The following is a 16,085-nucleotide window of genomic DNA, read 5'->3' as shown; positions in this document are numbered from 1 at the left end:
CTCGACTCTAGACAAACCCCTAGAAGCATACAATGACTTCTCCTAATCCCTTGTAAGCGACTGACGTTACGGAAGATGACGATGAGTATGTATAATAATATAAATGCGAAGAGGGCGCGAATCAATAAGCTAACAAGAGCAACTATTGTGTTAGAAGTCAAGCGAGTTTGGGCAATTAGGTATTAAAGTCTTGCTTTGCCATTAATGTTAATTAGGTTGATTTGTTTCGGACGCGTATAGAGGTGTCCTATTAGTAGACTCCGTACTTAAGTAATGAAAATAAACACTCGACGTGACTTACCGAGTAGTAATCACCCTAGGCAAGCATAAAGCTTCCAACTGAAACCTCAAGGTGACAAGACCGGGAACTGTTGTCAAGATAAAACGAGGATTTGAAAGTATATACTGTATAACATAAACTTAAGTAAAAATCACTGCAGACAACCATATATAATATATAAGGTAGGTAGCTATACTTTCTTATTACTAATGGTTGAAGGGCCTCGAGTAGGCTTAATATGCGGGATCTTCTACTACACATCTAGCCAGATAAAAGCCATGGCGTCGGATCATGCCTCATCTCGAATATTTTAGTCCTTCGAGTACCTGGGCTCCCTCGAGGGCTTCCTGTTGGGCTAATTCCCATCGAAGTTGGTCTGAAGGGCTAGGCGGTTTGTCGTAAGCACCTACACTAGATTCCTTAGGTGGCCTTCTATAATTTGTCGTCTCGTATCGTAACTTGATAAGCGGATCGCTAAATAGCATGGGGTGCGTCGCCTGGCGTATGGCAAAAATCTGGGGTCGCGCTATTGGTGGTAGGTCAGATAGTGGACTCCGTGGTGATACGTTCAAACTCGGCTCCAGGGGCTTGATCCTCGCAGGAGGCGAACGCTCCCACCCAGGGTGGAAAGGAGGTAAAATTGGTCCTTTAGAAGGAAGCGCCCTACAGTTTGTTGAAGAAGCCAACCCATTTTCGGTGCTATTTGCTCCCTTAAGGCTGCGGCCTGGTGCGGAACGTGGAGGTGCAGGTTTCTTAGTTCGAGGAATTATTCCACCAACCGGGATTCCCTCAATCATCTTTCGTTTCCGCCGGCGAGGATTAATTTTAACAGCGGCAGTGATGGAACTGGGCGGCTCATACGAAGGAGGCGTCGCACTCTTTCTATGAGGCGTTGCGCTGCGGTTTAATTCCGCTAACCTAATCGGGGTCGGAGATTTACCAGAGCGTGCGAGCTCTTGAGCAGCCTTTTCGTATTGTCTCCGGCTATTGCAATTAGCTAAGAACGTACCTTTGTTAGCAGGTCCAAATTTGATCTCTGGATCTGTCCCCGCATTGGCTGAAGAGACGAGGGCGGCCGGTGCTGATTTCCTTGGTTTCTTTGATTTGGTAGTCGGGATGGTAGTCTGAGATACCGGGGTAGGGTGGCTAGGAATAGGAGGTAGGACAGCCGGCGGAGGTCGACAAGGGAGTGTGTATCCGAGATTATCAAAAGGACGGTCACCGATCCTGGCTAGGGTTTGGAATATCTCCCAAACTACGTATGCTCCACATTGGTAATCGTTCCTCATAGAAGACGGATTTTTAGGTGGTGGCCGAGGTTTGGTGAATTCGATCGTGTGTCGCCTCTTCTCACCCAAGCTTTCCCGCTTCTTGGATATAGTCTCCTTCTTCTTCTCGGCTAAAGCCTCGCGCCTCTGCTTTTCGGATTGCAAAATCTCATCGGGGGACAGCCAAAGGTGCGGCTTCCTATCTTTCAAGTCGTCAACCCAAGCATCACAATCCCACTCAATCCAGTAATCTATAATGTCGCCCCAAGCACTATCGGACGGCCTCGTCAGGTTAATAAATATGACCTTGCCTCCTTTATTATGCACAGCTTTAGCAAATTCCTTGACCATCACTTTCAGACCGTGGACCTTAAGACTAGTTCCTAATATTAGGAGGAGGTCCGGTCCGACGGAAAGGTCGTGCTGAACTATGGGAGATATGAGATCAGACTGCGGATGCTCTTCTCCATAGAGGACAATGTCTGGCCTAAGCTTGCCGATACCTAAGGCTCTCTTCCCCTTTTCCTGGCGCGCAGCAGTTGCTCCCGCGCAGTGGGGGCATTCGGGCTGTTCGCCCGACATCGTACAGGATTCCCGTCCATCTTCATCCCAATCACAGAGCTTCCCGCAAACGAAGCAGCGAAGGGCATGTAGAGAGCCATGAAGGAACACACATTCAACACCCTTGTCTTGAGCTAAAATTGAACGAGTAATGTTTCGCCCGGAAGTCTCAGAGCCTTGTGAGGCTTGTCCAACATCCACATTAGCGTCTTCTTCGTCCTTTGATCCTTCCAAATTCTCCTTGGAATCCTTCCCCCAATCTGCCAGTTGTTGTTTAGCAGACTTCCTCCTCTTATTGCCTGCACCGCTCTTCAAGTCCGTAGAAAGACCAATCTTCTTCTCGATTTCGTCGATATTCTGAGTATATACTCTGGCAAGTTTTCCAACATCACGTAGTTGCGCGATAAAGCGGTGAGTTGTGGTTGGTTCAACCTCCTTTACTTTTTGCCTTAGCGTAGTGGCGAAGCGATAAAATACGGATGTCTTCAGTGGATCAGCCCATATATTACAGTCGAATAGATCTCGTCCTTTCATATTACGTAGGCTCGAATTAGAGGTCTGCGAAGACAGGAGATCTAGGGAATTTTGTGTGTCTTCCAGGTCGGACGCCTCGGAACTTTCCGCACTCTCTCGTGAACTACCCTCCGTAGATGAGTTCGCATTTTCGTAGGGGTCGAATAAAACAGGCGGTGGCGAAGAGAGGGGAGACGAGCTAAATACCTTGCCCAGAATAGCTCTCGGAGTAGTATCCCTTGTTCGAACGTTACGAGAGCCCTGCCCTACGCAGAGAGCTGAGTCATCAGTCTGGGACGAGGTTCTTGAAAGTCGGGAGCCTGAAAATAATGACTCTTGGGATGTAGAAGATTGCACGGAATATTGCGAGGCGTGTCGAGGTAATGGTGGCCGCAGTCCTGACTGCGACCTAGTAAGTCGCTGTAACGATATTCCAGAAGCTACTACTTCTTGTTTTACAGGGGCCTCTCTCGCAGATCGAATAAGGGTTATTGTATCCCCATCAGTACCGCCGACTAACGTATTCGCCCTATCCTGGGCTTTCTGACTATCCGAGCCGTCTACCGCTTTCGTGGGTTTATGTTGGTCTATTATCCTTTCAGTCGTATGTGATATTCTTCTTCTTTTGGTCGGGCGTTCGCTTATAGCGAAATCAACAGCCTGTCCTTCGCTATATTTACTATGACCGGCCTCCGCCCGTTCAAACTGGGCCTGGATGAGTGAATAAAGCCCATTTTCTGAGCGGAAGTCCTACACGAATAGTCAGTCCCTAGATATCTCCAAATATAGCAAGGATATGATCATACTGGGATACCAGAATTGGTACTTATCCCAGCACCTGTGATTATGACAACCTTTTTGGCTTTCCCCAGCGAGTTGGCGACGTCTTGGAGCAATTCCGAAGAAGTAGGTGTGACTTGGAGTATCGTCATGCTGAATGTTCAAGACCAGAATGCCCAAGGCCAGTCGCAAATTCGGAGGGATTGTGATCTAAGCGCGTAAAGGAGTCATCGCGCGAGAATGACTTGTAAAACTTGTAGTCTAACACGTATCTACGAGCTTGCTGTGTCCTCTTCTTCGGGAAGCTTCAAGGCGGACGCATAAGTAGAAATCGAGGATAAAGACGCGTCAGCACGCGTGTATCGCAGATTAGTTAAGTTGTTAAAAGGTTGGCCTTAACATCTATAGCTAGATAAAAACAACGGGACATGGGTTGTTAAATTGAAGAGGCGCGATATGATGGGTTGTGGTATGCCGGACGGTTAGAGAGACGTTAATCGTGTACAAGACGGGAACATAGAAGCTATCGATCGTGGGGCGGGCGGGAAAGTATACGAATATAATCGGACAATCGAACGTGATTTCGAATATAAATGATGGCGGCAGAAGTACGAAGACAGGACTATATAACTAGTGTAAAAAAGTAAGTAAATTCTAAAACACAGAAGAAGAAAAAAGGGTATATAAACTAAGTTGTGAGATAGTTAAAAAGTACGAGTAAGTACGAGGTCGGCAGTAGCAATTACCTTCAATCTTGGGTACAAAGCGCGAATCATCTTTAGCTAGTGTGGAGTTAGTAAACACTGGCGAAGCTGACTGAGATGGCAGTAACGCGTGCTAAGTTGCTAAATTTACCCCACTAGTTTGGTACCTCGTACTTTAAAATGCGGAGATTATTTGATTAATCGCATGCGCACGTATACATCCCTATTTGCATGCATGCTCACAGAATATATGCATATATCTGCTTAATATTTGGTACCGAGGTCCTCAAACAATAACCGAAAGAGAACCAAAAATTATTTCTCATTCCTCATTCCTCATCCCAACATATTACCCTAACACGTTCAACAGCTTCGTAAAGTCACCCACGGAGCCGAGGCCAGTTACGCAGTCGTAGCCCTTTACGCTCTCCCATCCAGGCTCTTTAGCATCGCCAAACACACAATTCTGACTGACGCCCGTCGTGATGTCTTGTAGCGCTTCCCTAACAGGCTGCGAATATAGCGCTGGATTTAGCCATCCTGTGCTATTCTTCCCCGCCTTCAACCTCGAATCATTGATCAACGCCACTAAAGCGGCTACCACTGGTGTGCTAGCACTCGTCCCAAGTACATCGGTCTGGTAGCCGCCTACTTGGATAACGTAATTCGTACCAGTAGCACTGATATCAGGGAACGCCCGTCCGGATGCGTTATATAGACCTCTATGAGATCCGTTGAGGGTAGATAGATACTCGTCCACGACGCCCTTCTGCCACTCTGGCCTAGCGAAGTAGTTGCTGAAGCCACCTGTACTAAAGTCGGCTCCCTCTAATGGCAGAGTGTTTCCTGTTGCGCCTACAGCCGTGACGTACGGACAGCTGGCTGGGAACGTGGGAAGGAATATCTTGCGCCTTCGACCATCGTTGCTGTAGCACTGGTTCTGCCCTATGCCGCCAGCGCCGCCATCGCCGGATCCAGAGAGGACTGTAATACCGCGAGCTGCAACAAGAGCAAGAAGGTCGCACACGCGAGCAGCATCTATTAACAATGATAATCAGCAATTACTTCAGTTTGACGAGTTTAGATATGTCTCGAGAGTGACAACTCCTCAACCTACTAAAAGGGAGAAACAAAATCATTGATGTCACGTACATGGAGCCGGCACCGACTGCTCATCATCGGCGTATGAGATACTCATAACGTGAGGTATTTCTTCGTCCTTAAGGTCAAGAAGGTACTGAAAGAACTCGAGGTATGGCTCATTATCGCTCCTATTCGATGGCATCAACTCTCCCTCGCGATCAATCTTCTCGCCTCGTCCTCCCGTTGAATAGTAGGTCACATTCGCCGGATAGGCAAGGGCCATGGCGTACTCTACATCTAAACTAGCCTCTAGCCCCGCTCTCGATTCTGGTGCATTAGGCTGAGGATTTGTGCCATTATTTAGAGTGACAACCGTGAAGTTATAATTCAGTGGTGCGAGTTCCGGTGAATACCTTCCGAGGAATTCGGAAACATCGTCGTATTTGATCCACTGCTCAAGGAAGCCAGCTATTCCGAATCGGACAGGTGACTCTATGGGAGTTTTAGTGTCAGCATATGTCACATTATAAAGCTTCTTGAGACACGCTGGAGTGACGCCCGATGAGCAAGGCTGGTCGTCGTCGCTCGCCTTGAAGGCTGCTTTTCGAGAAGGGCGGTGCTTGAGCCTAGATTGAGGTGGCGGCATAAAGTTGGAGATTGGATATATAAACTCGACATTTCCGTCAAGTATCCGAGGCAGTGCATACGATTGAGCACGCATGAATGATGAAGAGTCCTGGAAAGAATAATATCCTAGGTTGGTACGAAGGATCCTATTAACTTCCGCAGCAGTCGAAGTGAATTTCACCATTGAGCCTTCGTTGGTTATATCTGTGATTCTGTTCGACCTGAGCCATGAGTCGACCAAATCCAACGTCTTTCGGTCGGGTGCTTGGTAGGCTTTCACCTCATCCCTCGTGAGATGGTGTCCGTATTCAGCATGTCGCGGATCGCTGATACGATTGAGACGGGTTTTTAGTTCATTGATTCTGGGCTGCTTGAGTGCGATTGATAACTGTATCGGCTCTTCTGCCTTCGCTGGCTTCTCAAACTTCCAACCGGCCGGGAGATTGGCTACCACCTCGCGAGTGGCCAGCGTTTCTGCGGCCACATAGCTTGCCCATGCTCCAATTAGAGCGCCTACAAGGATTAACCTCATGGTGAACTTCCCTAGGAATTAAGGGCCACTTAAAGTAAAGAAACGAAGCACCTCTATCCAACGAGACTACAGACCCCAATCTAATCACAAAGAGAAAGCAAGCTCTCCTACCTCGCCGAAGAAAGATTTAAATGAAATAATTGTCTATCAAGATATCGCCTCCAAGAAAACTCCAACGCCCTTAACGGAGCGTACCTGTTTTCTTAGCACACAATCGCTTGGGATCGATTAGGTATGCTAACATATTTAGCCGGGGCTGGTGTTGTACAAATTGGTAGATCCGGCCAGTGGCCGGGGCTTTCTAATGCCATTCTAGGCTTGCGATGGACACATTTCTGTACGTTTATTAAGGGGGTTAATCAATACTGCCTGGTGGCTAAGCTTAAAATAGAAACGGTGTCACGGAACCAATATATTTATAATAGATCACTTTAAGAGATCTAGCCTATAAATACGCTTGCCTAGGAGACTAGAACATGTGAACATCGCAGTGACAGGTAGCTATGTTAATAATTATTACGCTAGGTGACGTCTATAACGTATATTACTACCTCAAGTTCTATACACTGATCTATCTTTCCTAAGGCGGATCATCGCCTTCGCGCTACGACGCACCGATACGACATTCACTCGAGATTGAACTTCTCCCCGATCAGATCCTCACTTAAGTGCCAAAGACGCTCGGCTATGTTGGGATCCTTAGCGAAGTCTGCGCTGGGAAAGAACTGACAATCGGACAAGTAGAGGCCAGCGCGAGCTGCCATTACACATTAGAAGAGTCATTTAGCCAGTGGATAGAGGGACTTACTATTCAATGCTGGGTCTAATGCTGCAACGAGGGTCGTCGACGCGCCTTGGTCGCAGTTCTTCCAGAACGTGGACGTCTTCGCAATAGTATCGGCCATCTCCTCGTCGTGTTCTCGACCAAGCTGGCTATCAACACCTATACAAACAGTAAGTTAGTCTGTTATTCATGGTCAAGGGATAGGCTACGGTTTACCTCCTGGGTGTACGGCGTACGACATAATCCCATTCGCCTGTAAGTGCTCTTGAATATACAGCGTGAACAATATGTTGGCCGTTTTGCTTTGAGCATACGCAATGGTAGGCATGTAGCCATCTTCTTGGACCCTTCCGAAGGCAGGTGGTAAAGGAGAGAAAGGCTTCTCTTCTTCAGGGATCTCCTTGTTTTCAATATTGTAGTCGTGGAATCGAATGGTAGATATTCGATGTCCGTGGCTAGACAGGTTGACAATTCGAGTCGCCCCAGCAGGTGACGATTTAGCTGCCTCTTTTAAAAGAGGGAACATGAGCTTCGTGAACAAGAACGGGCCGATATGGTTCGCGCCGAATTGTATCTCGATACCCTCAGCTGTCCAACGGCGAGCATTGTAAGTGGCACCAGCATTATTCACTAGTATATCCAACTTCGAGATTATGCCAGTGACCTCAGCAGCCGCTTTGCGAATTGAGGCCTGGGATGCCAAGTCTATTGTAACGACTCGTACATCAACTTCTGGGTATAATTCTCGAATGTGTGATGCGACGCTATCGAGCTTTTCTTTGGTCCTTGATACCAAGATCAGAGTTGCAGGTTTCTGAGATGCGAAGGCTATGGCGGTTCCTTCACCAACACCTGCTGGCGCCACGCCGGTAATCAGAACTATTTGCTTCGTTAGAGTCGTAATTAAGTCTCGGGTGGGGAGATATACCTACCATTTCTTCCTTCAATGTACTGGGCATAAGTACTAGCCACCTCTAGTCCGGAAGTCTTCTCTCCCCATTCTGGATTCGACGTCATTTTGGCTACTTAGACCTTATGGTATAATCCACATTCACGGGGAGGAGACGTGAGAGATGATGCTATAACCGTTGTTTATTTTATTATACTTACCCCTAGGATAAAGATGACAAGGAGACTGGCCTTGAATTATTCCTTACTAACCGAGCCTGACTCCCGTTGCGCCAGACTAAACCGCATTCCTACAACATGGGGTTCTTCAAGAATACCGGCATTATTTACAAGTCGTGTAATCGGCCGGTCTGGGCATTCCAGGCCGAGAGTCGATGATCAAGTATAGGCTAAGGTCGGGGGGTAGTATACGTCCAGGATACCCCGTTTGGAGGTTATCAAGGTATCTACCCAATAGTCGGCTGTAATCCCCGGACAAACTATCCGACGTTCCACGTAGGTCACAACGTGGCCCAGCCCCTTGTCAAGTCGAATCCTCTTACCTTAGGTCTCGGGAACATGGCAGCGTGACTAGAAAGGGTCGGCACTCCACCAACTTGGGGAAATCCCCATGTGAGAATTCCCACCCCCGCATCGCGTGTTGGGTTTATGGAGTCGTCTATCATTAGGGGCAACCGGCATATTTAAATGTCGATGGTATCAGCATGTTATTGGCCGTCGTCATACACCTAAAACAGTTTGATTATCCAGTCGCAACTTTGGTGTTCCAAATTCTGCTACAAGGAAACTCCTATCTTCTCACACCTCGGGAGATTCCTTTGTGCATTGACTATCGAGATGACAGCTAACGGCTATACCAATGGGACAGCAGGGCGACCCAAGACGGGCATAAAGGTAATAGTGGTTGGGGCTGGTATGTACTCTATGCAAGTTATACAAAGCCTCCGAAGCGAGCATCTGACTGACGATCTCTAACCTCGATTCTTCAGGATTTGGTGGCCTAGGAGCTGCGATAGAGTGTCACCGTCAGGGACACGATGTCGAAATATACGAGGCATTCCCAGAGCTGAAAACGCTTGGAGATATCATCTCGTTTGGACCAAATGCGGGAAGAATTTTCTATCGCTGGTCAAATGGCGAAGTAGTCCAACGAATGCGGCCCCTAAGTATCGACCTGAGGAACTACGGGTTCAATATTCATAAATATGACACCGGCGAGATTGTTATTAACCAGAAGACACCTCAATATGCTGAAGATGCGCCAAATTTTAACGGCCACAGGGGCGAGTTACACGAAGTAGTCTTTAACTATGCTAGAGACGATCTCAAAATACCAATTCACTTAGGACACAAGATCCAGACATATTTTGAAGATGAGAAACAGTCAGGCATCGTGCTCGACGATGGTAGAAGGGTCAGTAGCCTAGTAAACTGAGATTTCGCCATTGCGGTCAGCTAACTGTGTAGAAAGATCGCCGCCGACGTAGTCATCGCATCAGATGGAGTACGGTCTAAGGCACGTAAGTCCGTGCTGGGCTACGAAGATAAGCCAAAGAGTAGTGGATATGCTGTTTGGAGGTCATGGTAAGAATCGCTCTCTATTTAATACATAGGATAATAGCTTAAGATAGTGCAGGTTTCCAAACAAGGACATGCTCGCCGACCCGGAGACTGCCCAATTCTGCAATAACGGCGATACTTTCAATGGGTGGATCGGACCGGACATGCACTTCTTGTTCAGCACTATTAAGAACGGCTCGGACTGCTGCTGGGTACTAACTCATCCGGACGAACATGACATTGACGAGTCGTGGAGTTTCCCAGGGAGGCTCTCGGAAGTTAAAGAGGCATTGAAAGGCTGGGATCCTCTGTGTACTCGAATCGTCTCGAAAACACCCGAGGATATGCTCGTCGATTGGAAGTTGGTATATCGGGATCCTTTGCCTACCTGGGTCAGTCCTTCTGGGCGAATCCTACTTTTAGGGGATTCAGCGCATCCATTCCTCCCTACGAGTGCCCAGGGAGCAACTCAGGCGCTCGAAGATGGTGTAGTTATTGCTGTGTGTCTGCGCCGAGGAGGCAAGGAAAACGTCCCGACCTCTGTCAGGGCACACGAGAAGATAAGATACGATCGCGTCCGCCAGACGCAGAAGACCGGCGAGAGTACGCGAGATATGTGGCACAAGACGGACTGGGAGAAGGTCAAGAAGAACCCCGAGATGATTCAGTTCCCGAGGCAAGAATGGATTTTTGATTTTGACGCGGAGAAGAATGCTGAGGAAACATATGACACTGTTGTTAAGGAACTTCTTGCGGCACAGACTATGAATTTGCATGCTTAAGCTACTTAGGTATCTATCTGAACGATTCGTCATAACTTATACTCGCTTTCATCGCTTACATACCTTAGGTATGTATGTCTCTTTAATGAATAGTGAAATTCTACCACGCCAAGGTTGGTATTGAAGCCTAGGTGCTTTATACGTGTTTGTGTGATATGTGTGATTGGTGTATCAGCCACGGTATAAAAGTTACCTGCCCAAGCATCCCAAGCATCTTATTTATCATGACCAACCCTCTCCTCGATGTATTCCGTTTGGGTCTTCTCACCAAGGGCTGCATGCTTTCCCGTGCAACGATATTTGCGAAACTTTCGTGCCGGAACCTGAGCTTCAAACTATTTCGCGATAATTAGCAAACCCATCTACATTCATGCTAGTTGAAAGGCCTACCATTTCATCAATCTCTTCCAATGTACGATCCTTTGCTTCAGGCAAGAAGAAGAAGATCCAGATTCCGGCAGCGGCACAGGAACCAGTCCAGATATAGCCATACTTCGGTCCCCAGTTTAGCGAATCTGGATTAATGAAATACGGCGCTGTGAAAGCTACGCCGAGTTAGTACTAAGCATCACATATACCTAGCGTTTATAAAACATTGACATACTAGTAAGCCACTACGTATAATTAGTTTCGGCTCAAGGATGAAGACTCTAAAGGACTTACAGCAAAGAAGAACCCAACACCTGTAGCTAGACCAAATGTGTGCGAGCGTAGACGCTGCGAGGAGAGCTCTCCTCCAGATAACCATGCATAAGGTGCGACCATGGAGTTGTACGCGACTATGTAGAGGACACTCATACCAACGAGAGCTTTTCCGGAGCTTTCTGTATTGGGATGAACCGTGTACACTATAGCAATGATAAGCTGAGAAATCCCGCAGAAAATAAAACCTGAAATCATCATAAGTCGTCGACGTCCGAATTTGGTAATCAAGATGGCGGTAACTCCTAGGGCGGCCGCCCCGACTCCGGTGAGGATGCATGAGTTCTCGAAAGCGTTTCCTACGTTCGCCATCTCGAAGAAGTAAGTTCCGTAAGCTGTCTATATTAGTTACGTACTGGAGACTGAAAGCGATAAGATGCACGAACATATGACAAACATTGCACCTGATGCTGCTTGACTTGTGAGAGCAAGTATAGCGATAGTTGTCCTGCGGCGGTCGATGGGGTTCCTGACGAGGTCTACGTATCCAATACCCGACTGTAGTCTGGCCTCTGCCTCTAGAGTCGTCTTCATATCTGTTAATTCTTGCGAAACAGACCATCCTTCAGGCCGTAGCCGATGTAAGGACTGTTCGGCTTCATCAAATCGCCCTTTCGCGGCCAACCAGCGGGGCGATTCGGGGATGAAGAAGAGTCCGATAAACAAGATCCCAGGAACAATGTAGACGATACCTAAAGGGATAATGTAGGCGTTCTTGCTTGCGATCTTGGCTGTAAAGTTATCTACGATAGTCCCAATAAGGGATCCTAGGCAAGTTAGGAAGGGTACGACTCATATGGTCGGTGCTTGCAAGATGCGGATTCTTACCCAATGAGACCCAATATGTGAGGAACGATATTCCCAATCCTCTGTAACGGCTGGGAACACTTTCCTATGCTGAGGTGTAAGTTACTTGCGGTAGTTGTCAGCGCTACACGAGTCTGCATACCTGGATCTACTACATGTTAGCGTCTACAATAGGAAGATATATGCATAAAGCTTGGCTTTTCGAAATATCCAACCATCTCCATTCTTCTTTTGATTCGTAGGTTTTTTCGTTTTCTTTTTTACCCCTATAGGACCTTCACGATGTCCTTCCCCACCTCATCGTGTATTTAAGTTATTCTAAGGTTAAGAGAACCAAATGAATCGCTTACTATCGCCCCGGTTAGAACACGTACAAAATACCTAGCTTTAGAATGCAAGAAATAAGATTGTTCAACGTACCATAAAGTTGTGAGTGTGTCATCAGCAGCCCATTAGCAAGGCCAAGTATCAGTCTTCCCGCGTATAGACCCCCTATGTTTGTAGTAGCTTGCATGAGAGCGGTCGATGCAAAAACACCAATGCATGCTATCCACAGAGATAGCTTTCGGCCGACATACTTGGCAGTAAATCCAGCAGACGAAGAAGACACAAAGGCGCCGAGGACCATCAAAGACGCAATAAGCTGTTGTCTATCGGATGGAATATTCCATCCAAGTAGAATTGATGGGTCTTCCTGCCCAAAGACCTTGAAAATAAAGCGTAAGACACTACTTTTTCGTTTGGGAATGACTAAAATTACCTTTAGGAATGGTACCATGGCTTGAAGACCGCCAATAATACCGAAATCGAGTCCATACTACCATAGAAGGTGTCAGTACATCTTGACAGTAGGACAGCGGTCATAGAAGTCAGAAACCGTTAAGGACTGTGTAATAACTCACTTGGAAAGAACTTAGAGATACTAGGGTCATCGCAATTATTGCTTTCCAGTGGTCCTTGACCCCTAGGGCCTTTTCTTGGTCTGTCGACATTTTGACGATGGACGAAGAAATTGTAAGTTGCGTGAGTCAAGAAGGGATTTTGTTTGAGGACCTACCCGCCCGACCAGATGTTGGCTAGAAATCTCAACTTAAGAAGCAAGCACCCATGGCATGCTCTATGCATCCCAGAAACTTGGAACAAGGAATCCGCATATCAACTCGTGGTCTGGATTTGCCGTTATGGGCACGCATACCTGTTCTAGCACACGTAGCCATAAATGTTAAGCGATCCCCTGTTACCCCAGCGTTCAACAGACCTCTTGGGGCTGATCGCCCCCCTTTCCCCACACGATCACAACAACCATGGGTGGTGTAGTATTGCCGGCTAATTCATTGCAACCTCCTTTTGGAGTTGGCGTTAACCCTAGCTACACGACGGACGAGAGGGGCCGAGACTATATGGATATTTGTGGCCGCACGGAGATTCTCCAGGTCTGGAATAGAACTTGGCGGTATAGACAGAGTAGGTTGGTCACCACGTATAGAACAATAGGCATGGCTATCACATGCCGGATGCGACGTGGCTAGTATAGTTCCTTGATTATTATTAATGTAGGCAAGCTATAAACCCAAACGAACCAATCACATAACGTGTAGTATGCCACGGCACATCACACTTTATATCCTAGCTAATCTGAGAACCGGCATCTCCACGATAGTCTCTTTATACTTCAAGAGCTGTTCTTATGTAGCTAGTGCCATCGTTCGTGAGAGGGTTCTAAATGGAAAAAGCTAGCATATGTCGCATCTTGGCTTGGTAGGACGAAATATCCAATGCTACCCAGTAAATAACTTAGTATTCAGTATCTTAGATGGAGGACGTAGCCCCGGGATGCTCCCGCGGGCACTAAGAGATTGCCTATCTGGATAGTGAGCTGAATATATCTGCGCAATCATGATCGCGTTTTCTTCGAGTGGCGTCTGCAGATTCGTAGTCGCTGGCCTCTTGATACCAGCTTTCGAGAAGTGTTAGGGTTTCGTAATAGTTCTTTCCGGGGGGCCAGGCTTTCCCTTGGAGGTTGGCTGCCGACTCCAGGTATTCCCTCGCTAGTTTATGGTCGACGCTCGTCGTAGGATCGTCCCCATCAGACCGCGTCTTGCTATAACGGGCCATGCAGTACTCGCCGACAAATTCGAGGTAGTCCGAAGGCTTAGGAGACGACTGGTTCTGCTCTAGAACTTTCAACGCGACTTTTGGGAGTCTATCATCGCGCCAACTACATTGATTTCCAAAGATAAGTAGTAAGTCTGCTCGCAAGTTCGAAGGATCCTGAACCTTGTCTAGATTTGGTAGGGTTGCTGTTGGTATCTTATCGACTTCCCAATGATTCAGGCATAAGTAGTACCGGTGATATGAATCCCATATAGGCCCGAGATCCCACGGCTTCAGTAGAGTGTAGTCAAATGGTTTACCGTCGAACGAGCTATTAAACCTACCCGAGGCCCACTGCAGGGCCCAGTCTAATACGTTGACATTGTGTTCTAAACTGTGCTGCTGTGAAAACCTGGCGAAAGACACCAATACCCGATGCAGCGGTTGATTCACCCCATCAATAGCGGCAGCATACCGCGAGAGATAGCTCCAAAGTTCCCTCATGATCTCTGCGTTGGGATACCTTTGGATCGCCATCATCATTTCGAAGAAGGATAGGGACGCAGATGTCTCGAGAATATGGTGTAGAAGGGCAAAAGCACCCCGACAGAACCAGCCACCCTCCTGATTACGGCCTTCTGAGAAGAGCCAGCATCCGTGGGTCAACAGCTGGACAGAAAGGAGGGCATTGCTCGTATGATGGGCATCCAGCTTCTTCAAGTAGTCAGTGTCCATCGGGCGGGGCTTGATGAATTTCTGAGATGTCCATTGGAAGAACTTCTCCTTGATACAGAGGTCGCCAGGGGAGTCCAGGAGCCTCGGGATTGAAGGCGGTGTCCGGCATCTTACAGTTGGCGGCAAGTCGCCCGAGTCCGCCACTTCGACGAGATCGAACGCGCTGACCCCTCTTCTCCTCATGTACGCCTCTACGTCGATTAATTTACCATTTCTACGGAAAGTACTCTCTTTGCCGATGGCCAGACGGTGACGCTGCAAGTAAAGGAGATTTGCTACGTCAGCTTGGCGATTATTCTTGAAGAATTTCCATTGCGTGAGCTTCGTCTTATACATCTTTTGACTTTAAAAGCTGGCTTAGTTAATGGACAAAGAAAATCGAGGGAAACTCGTAAGCTTACGATGCTCGGAAGCCCCATCGGTTCTCCATAATTTCCATCACATCCTTGAGCCGTTTATTCTCGTCCAGGTAAAGGCGGCCAATCTCCGCCTTATGCGTTTCCCAGACTTCGGGAGCATGTGTTCGTTTACGATGGCCGTGATTAGAACCTGTCGGCTTCGGCTTCGGAGTCTGTCCCGAACTACTAGACGGTCCGGCCACTCCGGGTATTACCATAAGCTCGCTGCTAGCTGTCCCTAGCGACCCTAAAGTCGCTTCTTGTCCATATTCGGTGGAGTCTGATCCCGAATCCACGGAATCGGGCGACAACTGGGGTTTCCGAGTTAAATATACAAGATCGCGGCTCATCGCGTCCGACTTCTGTATTCTCGCCTCAAGCCGGCCCATCTGTTTCCAGCCAATATCCTAGACCTTTCACCGTGTACCAATATACGCGCGCTCAGAAAGCAAGGAGCCCATGATTCTAAATGAGCGGATTAGGCTCAACAAATATTGCTCTTAGACCTTGGTCTATCGCACTGCAGCAGAGACGCGTCGGTGGGTGCGGTATTGGTGAGCGGCTTAGAATGAATACCTAGTAAAAGCGGTATGTGAGTATGGAAAAGAGGGACAATTTACATGGGTTGAGGGATATGTATGTACATATGTACATAGGATTTTTGAGTGGGTTGCGGGCGCTTAACCTCTTCTTGCTTCGCTCTAAAGCTCTGCATAATTATACATTTGTAACATGAGGGCACCCCTGCGGGGCACCACAATAGCCCGAGTTTACGAATCACGTGCCGCTGCTGCCGGGGAAAGGCGCTCGGCACGCTTCGCGCGCCGAGCGCTTTTCCCCGGTAACAGCGGCGAAAAACCTCGAACACCAAGCTTTGTTAAAATTCTTTTAAAAAATAAAAGATAAAAAGATAAAAAATAAAAATAAAAAAAAAACATGTAAAATTTAAACTTAAGCTTTTATAAA

The 16,085-nt window shown here is 47.6% G+C and overlaps 5 protein-coding genes across 5 annotated transcripts; 1 reads left to right on the top strand and 4 right to left on the bottom strand.

Annotated features, from left to right (window-relative positions):
* Positions 1 to 576: 576 nt before the first annotated feature.
* On the bottom strand, positions 577 to 6,348 carry F4817DRAFT_359240 (DHS-like NAD/FAD-binding domain-containing protein; the record flags this gene model as incomplete). The annotated part of the gene is made up of 6 exons (XM_049306131.1): positions 577 to 2,845; positions 2,921 to 3,372; positions 3,429 to 3,538; positions 3,571 to 3,655; positions 4,495 to 5,144; positions 5,259 to 6,348. 6 exons carry the CDS (start codon positions 6,346 to 6,348, stop codon positions 577 to 579), a joined length of 4,656 nt encoding a protein of 1,551 aa, XP_049158377.1.
* A 626-nt stretch (positions 6,349 to 6,974) lies between these two features.
* On the bottom strand, positions 6,975 to 8,149 carry F4817DRAFT_316644 (NAD(P)-binding protein; the record flags this gene model as incomplete). The annotated part of the gene is made up of 4 exons (XM_049300702.1): positions 6,975 to 7,105; positions 7,157 to 7,291; positions 7,349 to 8,011; positions 8,065 to 8,149. The coding sequence occupies 4 exons, from the start codon at positions 8,147 to 8,149 to the stop codon at positions 6,975 to 6,977; spliced, it is 1,014 nt and encodes a 337-aa protein (XP_049158376.1).
* A 505-nt stretch (positions 8,150 to 8,654) lies between these two features.
* Positions 8,655 to 10,451, top strand: F4817DRAFT_127442 (FAD/NAD(P)-binding domain-containing protein). Its single transcript, XM_049297705.1, has 4 exons — positions 8,655 to 8,954; positions 9,031 to 9,455; positions 9,513 to 9,625; positions 9,678 to 10,451. Exons 1-4 carry the CDS (start codon positions 8,879 to 8,881, stop codon positions 10,381 to 10,383), a joined length of 1,320 nt encoding a protein of 439 aa, XP_049158375.1. The 5' UTR covers positions 8,655 to 8,878; the 3' UTR covers positions 10,384 to 10,451.
* Positions 10,452 to 10,598: 147 nt separating this feature from the next.
* F4817DRAFT_359237 (putative maltose permease) lies at positions 10,599 to 12,884 on the bottom strand (the record flags this gene model as incomplete). The annotated part of the gene is made up of 8 exons (XM_049306130.1): positions 10,599 to 10,718; positions 10,774 to 10,928; positions 11,043 to 11,420; positions 11,472 to 11,852; positions 11,914 to 11,972; positions 12,309 to 12,598; positions 12,653 to 12,709; positions 12,795 to 12,884. The coding sequence occupies 8 exons, from the start codon at positions 12,882 to 12,884 to the stop codon at positions 10,599 to 10,601; spliced, it is 1,530 nt and encodes a 509-aa protein (XP_049158374.1).
* Positions 12,885 to 13,586: 702 nt separating this feature from the next.
* Positions 13,587 to 15,761, bottom strand: F4817DRAFT_127276 (uncharacterized protein). The gene is made up of 2 exons (XM_049297704.1): positions 15,123 to 15,761; positions 13,587 to 15,064 (listed from the first exon to the last, which is right to left on the bottom strand). The coding sequence occupies exons 1-2, from the start codon at positions 15,506 to 15,508 to the stop codon at positions 13,753 to 13,755; spliced, it is 1,698 nt and encodes a 565-aa protein (XP_049158373.1). The 5' UTR covers positions 15,509 to 15,761; the 3' UTR covers positions 13,587 to 13,752.
* Between the last annotated feature and the right edge of the window lie 324 nt (positions 15,762 to 16,085).

This window comes from Daldinia loculata (genome assembly GCF_022478755.1).
Source record: "Daldinia loculata strain CBS 113971 unplaced genomic scaffold F4817scaffold_29, whole genome shotgun sequence".
Taxonomy (NCBI): domain Eukaryota; kingdom Fungi; phylum Ascomycota; class Sordariomycetes; order Xylariales; family Hypoxylaceae; genus Daldinia; species Daldinia loculata.
The sequence above is the reverse complement of the archived record's forward strand: the minus strand, read 5'-3'. Positions and strand labels throughout refer to the sequence as shown.